This window comes from Mandrillus leucophaeus, unplaced genomic scaffold, assembly GCF_000951045.1.
Source record: "Mandrillus leucophaeus isolate KB7577 unplaced genomic scaffold, Mleu.le_1.0 Scaffold247, whole genome shotgun sequence".
In the NCBI taxonomy this organism is placed as follows: domain Eukaryota; kingdom Metazoa; phylum Chordata; class Mammalia; order Primates; family Cercopithecidae; genus Mandrillus; species Mandrillus leucophaeus.
The window spans coordinates 1,503,730-1,510,746 of NW_012102554.1; the positions used below are offsets into that span (position 1 = coordinate 1,503,730).

General features: G+C 39.1%; 1 protein-coding gene across 2 annotated transcripts in view; it reads left to right on the forward strand.

Moving 5' to 3' along the window:
- The first annotated feature begins 637 nt into the window (after nt 1-637).
- AQP9 (aquaporin 9) overlaps nt 638-7,017 on the forward strand; it is a 48,385-nt gene continuing 42,005 nt past the window's right edge. Inside the window, exon 1 of one of the 2 annotated variants that reach the window (XM_011983173.1) lies at nt 638-743. Coding sequence is in view for 1 of the 2 variants with exons in the window: in XM_011983172.1 (XP_011838562.1) it covers nt 1,028-1,138 (111 nt within the window). In the remaining variant the exon portion in view is untranslated. Of the gene's footprint in view, nt 1,139-7,017 lie in introns of both variants that reach the window. The other variant, XM_011983172.1, reaches the window with a different exon arrangement.

Genomic DNA, 7,017 nt, shown 5'->3' on the forward strand with positions numbered 1-7,017 from the left:
TATCAAATTTAAAGGGTATAACCTAGGAGCCTTGGTTAGGTGTACTTTCTTGTTTGATTAGGATGGCATACATGCTGATTGATCTCTTTCCAGCTCAGTCATCTCCATGCAGTAAAGAATTTCAAGCTGCTATTGTTTATTTCCTATGTATTATGTCTAAATATTTCATGGTAAATGAAGAAGAGTGACTGTTTTCAAACTGGAATACTTCTTCAGAAGAAACCCAAAACGGTGACTCCTCCATCTTTCTGATTCTTGGATCCTAAAGTATCTTCAGCAAATGAAGCCCAGTTTCAAAACCGAAGAGGTGACTTGCAGTGTGAAGCTTGCAATGGTCTCCCTGTATGTTTTTTCTCTATCTCTAGGATGGCCTCTGTGGTTCTTACTAACTTCAGAGTGGTATCATGAAGTCACTGAAATGATACTGGAAGAAAACAAGAGTGATTAATCTTCTAGGGTGATAAATCTATATTTTCTTCAAATTCTTCATTTTGCATAAAAACCTTTTTCAGAAAAGAATGTTTACATTGGATATATCTACACCTGGTTTGACAATTCCAAACTACACTCCAACCACCCACTTCTGAATGAGAAAAAAAAAAAATCAGAAGCCTGCAATTGTGTAACATGCAAATCTTTTCTGGACCAGGGCCCATCACTGTGGTTTGGCAACACAACCAGCACATCTCTTTTCTCATCTCTTGAAAAAAACCAACAGAGAAAAAAGTACCTTGAGAATAAAGGTAATGATTAATCTATCAGGCACAAAAAGGATCATTTGGGGGATTTCAGGTTCTAAGTCGCAGATTCAAACAGATAGCAGTGAACAGGGAATGACAGTTCCACCAGAAGACGATTAAGCCACAGCCTCTAATTGGAACGGCATTTGTACAGTCAGAGACTCTCACCAGACATCTCCAGGAATCTGTGAGCCACTGTCAAAACGTCCATTTTCATGTGGCTGTGAAAGTGACGACCACAACAGGTAGGCATTGGTGGAAACAGGAGTCCTCAGAGAAGCCCCAAGATGCAGCCAGAGAAAGCAGAAAAGAGGAAAAGCTTCAAGCAGAGACTGGTCTTGAAGAGCAGCTTAGCGAAAGAAACCCTCTCTGAGTTCTTGGGCACGTTCATCATGATTGTAAGTATTTCCTGATTTCCTCGATTCAGACCCAATAATGCCTCCCTAGCTGCCAGGCTGGTAGTGGAGAGTTTTGTTTGGTTTGTTTTCTTTAAGTTAATTATCAGATTCATCTTTTCCAGGAAGCAACAAGTTACTAAAGGCTGTTTGACTATTTAGTGGTTGTGATATTAAGTTTTCAATTACCCATTGCATTTGTCCACAAAAGTTGATGGAAATGGAAGAGAGGGAGTGTGTGAAGTGCCTTCTTTATTTCAGGTATTTACTTATACTCTAAAATGGCTTTGTGATTTAAAAGTCAGTCATTAGACAATGTTTTCATTGATTAATTGATTTGTACCCTGCTTGCTTCCTCTAAGCATTGGGGTGACTTGGTCACCTGGAATAAGCATCAATAGTCAATAAATATGGTTGGCAAAAATACGTATATGGATGGCAAGAAACAGCCCAGTATGACAAGTGCTTGACAAGTATTGTGCTGTCAGATCACTTGATTTTTAAGAAATTAAAAATTGCACTAGGTAGAAATAGTGTGCCAGGTGATAGTCCAGCTTAGTTTTGTATCATTTTTTGTCTCTATTTAAAGCAAAGTAATCTCTAAAGATCTTTGGAGATTTACAAGACAATTACAAGAACCTTCTAGATATAAACGAGGGATGACTTCTAAGAACCTCTTGAGGATTGCCCAGAGATTTACTCAGCTATTAACAAGAGACTGGAAAGTTTACTTAAGTGATCTGGGCTTTCATTTTGCTGCACATTCTAGCATTCTCTGTATCCTGAAGTTTTACCTGGAGCCAGACCATTTGTGAATAGAAATATATTATCATGTGGCAACTATTGATTTCAATTGTTTTTTTTTTTTTAATCCTACTTAAGGATTTCCTACTCCAGGTATAAATAATTTCATTTTCCTTAAAGTTAAAGAGAATAGCCCATAAACTCTGTGCATTAAAAGTTCTTTGCTTTGGGCAAATATATAATAATTTAGAAGAATAAGCTCGGAATGCATCAGCTAAGCCAAGATTGAGAAACAAATGTGAACTCAAAAAATTGAACTAGTGTAACGTGAAGAGACAGTCATAAGTTTTCTGGTCTCTGAGAGACACATTAGACCAGATTCATTAAAGTATTTTCAGGGAGCTATGGACAATTTCTTGCACTCCTCATCTTCCCTTGGCATTCATTGTTGGCTGCTCTGACCACACTCACTGTCATAATGTAGTAAGAGGAGTTAGAAGGAAAAGAGAGAAGATAAAAGTTAGTGATTCTTACGATTCCCAGTCACTGCTTACTGGAAAATCTTTCTTAGGGAGACTGAGACCCCTCTGTCATGTTACCTGACAATCTGGCCCCAAAGAAGAAAGCAGTTGTCAGTACAGACTGGTTACAGCCTCACAGTGACGAGTGGGTCAGAAAAGTGAAGCTAATTCAGTTACAATTCTTAGTGCTCTGCAGAAAACAGAGGAGGAAGTGAACTACGCATCCTTTTTTTTTTTTTTTTGCAACCAAAAAGTTTAAAACCTTCTGTATTTCTTAAGAAGAACCTGTTTCATAATCTCATGCTTTCTGTGCTGTAAGTGAAAGTTGCTTTCAGCAGTTCACTGCTCAGCTAGTCTTGTGTCTTCCCCACTACGCAAGGTAGGGGTTTAATAAAGAACATCTTGATGTTGTCTGTTGAAAAATTAAACCTTATATCTTCTGGATAAAGCCAGTCATTTCCCAAAATATTTAATTTCCATTTATACCATACGTTTATTTTCTAAAGTGAACCCTAATAAAATCTGCAAACTTGATTATCATCTTCAGTTTTGTTGGAGCTTGGGGGGATGTATAAACAAAAAGTTCCTGCACAAACACAATTTTTTTTAAACCAAGAAATCTACATGGTTTTGCTCAGTTTATCCAAAGTAATTGTTTCTGCTTTATTAGAGAATGTGCATTTTGCCTTGTATTTTCTAGTAAAAAGCTTTGTATATTGATAAGGCAAAGGGAAGGGAAACATTAAAAAGATGGCAGAGGATATGAAGGACTCAGTCCTTTAAATATGTGAGATCGGTTTTTTCCCTTGACCTGGGGAGTCTGGTTCTATTTTTTTCCCTTCTTTCAAAAACTGCTCTTATGGGGAGCATCTCAAACTAATCCACACCATGATATAAATTAGGGGTCCCCAACCTATAGGCCACAGACTGGTACAGGTGGTCCCCGGTGCCAAAAGATTGGGAACAGTTGGTGTAAAAGACTGATAAGGCCTACTGGTAGCATTAAGAGAAAAGAAGGTCCATCAAAAATTCTTTATAAACTACAATTAAAACCAATACCAATTAAGTCATAAGCCAAAAAGCTAGCTCTAATGTGGCCTTTTAGTCATCGGGATAGGTAGGCCTTTCACCTTTACTAGTGTGGGGGGAAAGTTTGCAATGCAAAAGGCTGATCTCTTCCTTAGGCTGAACTTCACAGAATCTCTAATCATGTCTAGTCATTTCTCACAGGAACTATGCTCACTCCTACTACACTGTATATTCTCCTCTATCTTCAAACTTTTCAGGATTCTTTGATACAAAGCTCATCTTATTGCTGAAGGAACAATGCAGCAAGCAGCCATATTTCCTCCTGAGGTGGAAGGACAGCCTTCCAGGGCTGGACTTTTGAGTAGATAACATACTATGCAGTCGGACAGATCCTAAATTCTTTTCTCATCCTGTCAAGCTTCCACATTTGAGGTCTAACTTTGGGCATCTCTTAGAATGGAAAAAAAAATGCAAGTACTTCTGCTAAAAGTAGTACCCTTGATCTTTACCTTGAGTGCCCTGAAGGAAATAGAAAGAAACTATCCCGGAACACAGACTATGGAGGAAATAGGGGAGTGGGCAGTACAGGAAGGAGGAAGGAAGGACGGGGATGGTCAATTGTATGTGAGAAATTTCAGACACTGCAGTGTTCCCTTCTTCCTGCTCCTACCTTCTGCCAGGACTGGGTGAGAAAGTGTCCCTCCTTGCTGGGGTCACAGAGTTTGTCACTCCATTTTGAGAGGATTCTCAATCACATATGCTGGTTATAGGTACTCTAGGGCTAAAATTATTATTACAAACAAAGTTTGTTCAGGTCTTGAAGTAGGTCTATTCTATCTTAGGGAGCGTTTGAGACAAAAGAATCTATGGTCAGGATTTAGAGTGAAATCAGAAAGTTCATAAGCCAAATTAAAGGAGACATCCACTTCGCAGGGCAGAATCCAGGACAATTTTGGTCTAATACATTATTTGGAATGTCCAGGTACTGGCAGGAGAGCTCTGAGATAAGGGTGGGCAGATATCACTGGCCCTTTTTATTGGTGGAGAAGCTGAGCACAGGCTGATGTAATCATGCATCCCAGGAATCAGCCCAGAGCCCAGTTGACCTGCCCTGGGCACACACTCGCCCTTGGACTTCCACTGTGCTCTTCCCTCGAGCAGCACAGAGTATTCGCTCATCCAAATTCTTGTTTCTGTTTATATGTTTCCTGAAGAGAGAGAAAGGAGAGTGATCAACTGCATTTTGCCAGATGGAGAGACAAGTGTAACATAATTAAGAGACTTATCAGCCCTTGAATGAAAGAGCTGGGCTTGTTATCTTGACTCCAGTCATTCCCTAATACCATCATTTGATGAGAATTAACTCCTTTCATGTGAAAGCCCAAGAGAATTTGACAAATTTTACAGCCTAAAATGCAATAGCAGTGTCAAAAGATGATTTTACACAACAGACATGATCGTGGTGGGGACATTTTATAGAAGATCTGCTAACAGAGTCTTGGGATCTCTTCACCACCTACAAACACATTCAAACCTCAGGTAACACCAGGGTTCCAAGGTGGCTCAGCGATGTCTTCACAGCTCTGATAAACACACTGACCATGCATTGCACTGTGTTTTTCCTCTAGTATTTCTGTTTTCTAGCTTCTCCTCAAGACCACTCTTTTGGTTCAGAGCAAAGGACCTATAGGAAAGTGGGCCTCAAGAGATCCCATAACTTCTCTCTCTTGCTTTCAGGCTCAACAGCCACCTGTTCTTTCTCTGTTTCCTCCATGCTTGGTTCTTCTAGCTTGTTATTTTACAAAACCGTCCATCTCTCCAAGTCTAGGGGTGCCCAGGACTGAGGGTCACACAGAGCTAGAGCTGTCAGTTGGCCAATAGATGATAGATCAGAAGCCCCTGCTGTCAGCAGTACCGTGGATGATTCTGTCTGTGGGTGGTTTGTCTGTCCAAGTCGTGCAGGTATCCACCATCCTTGGGCCCTCACTCAGAAGCTTTGGAATAAGATGGCCTCTGTTGCCTGACCCTTGCATCTTTCAGATGAGAGAACAGACACCCACAGTCTTACAGAATTTTATCAAAACTCTTTCCACCACACCAGAACATCAGAGGATGTCTACAGTCAGTTTCACCTGCCTCTTGTTATTATGATTTATGTTCAATGCTCAATCCTTCAAGGACTGGTACTTCTGTACTTGGGAGTTCTGTCCCTTTAAGAATGTCTGAGGTTCTAAATCTGAATGTGCAGAAGTGCTCAACACTGAGGTTTCTCCTCAGATCCTTACCTTGAAGCAAGAGTTTAAAGACCCGAGACTCTTTCCTGTCAAGTATGATGACGAGGAAAAGAGAGGGCAAAGAAGGTTAACATGGAGCATCCTCTATACCCCAGACACTTTGATCCTTAAACTAAATCTAAACGAAATCTAATGAGGTAAAGATACTGCTCTCATTTTATAGATGAGGAAATTAGGACTTAGTATGGTTAAGTGACTTGACCACAAGCAAGTGTGTGGTGGAGCTGGGATTAGAATCAAATCTCTCCAGTTTCTCTTAACCACGCTGCAGTTAACATTCTAATATATGCTTTTGAAGTTTTACTACAGTTGTCTATAAGAATATATAGTATAGTTTTATATGTTTAAAAATTTACATATATAGCTTCATAACTTGTACACCTCCTCCAGTTTGAGACTTTTCTCCAGAGACACTTTCTGAAATTTATTAATTTGGGAACATGTATGGCTGGCTTATGTATCCATCACCCTCTTGCTGTTGATTACAATTACCAAGACTGCCACATTGAACATCTGGGTACGTGTCTCCCCGTACACATGTTCAAGAGTTTCTCTGGAGTATATACCTAGAAGAGGACCTGGTGGTCCTAGGGTATGTGCATCCTCAACTTTATGTGTATTATAAAATTGCTCTCCAGAGCGATTTCAAAGTTGTACTTCCAGTAGCGACATGAGTTCCCATTTAGCACATATTCAACCTCCCTTGATATCATCCAACTTTTATATTTTGCTAATTTGGCAGATAGAAAAATGGAATTTCACTAGTAATTGTACAAAATTCCAGTGCAGTGATTATCTTTTCATATATTTACTAAACGTTTAGGTGCCTCTTTTGTAAATTGCCTGATTAAAGCCTCTGCACATTTCTCTTTGGGATACTTTACTTTTTCTTAATTGTTATAGGATATTTGTATTTATTTTAAATCCATACATTAAAGCATTTTGTGTTTTCTTATTGACTTTTAATATTTTGCTTTTCATATTTGTGTCTTTAAATAATTAGAGTGCATTTGGTGTATGATGTGGGATTGGGGTCTATTATCTATATCTGGAAGGATAGACAATTGTCCCAGGACCAATTTTGACTGTCTATCTTTTCTCCACTGATTGTGATGACATTCCTATCATACACTTGTTCACACGCATATGTGGTTCTATATCTAGACTATTCAGAGTCATTGATCTTTTTGTCCAAATTTGCATTACCTCATATACCATTTTTTTTGTTGTTGAGAACATTGTTTGTTGTTGTTGTTCTCTTTTTACTTTTATTACCAAGGTTATATTAGACTCA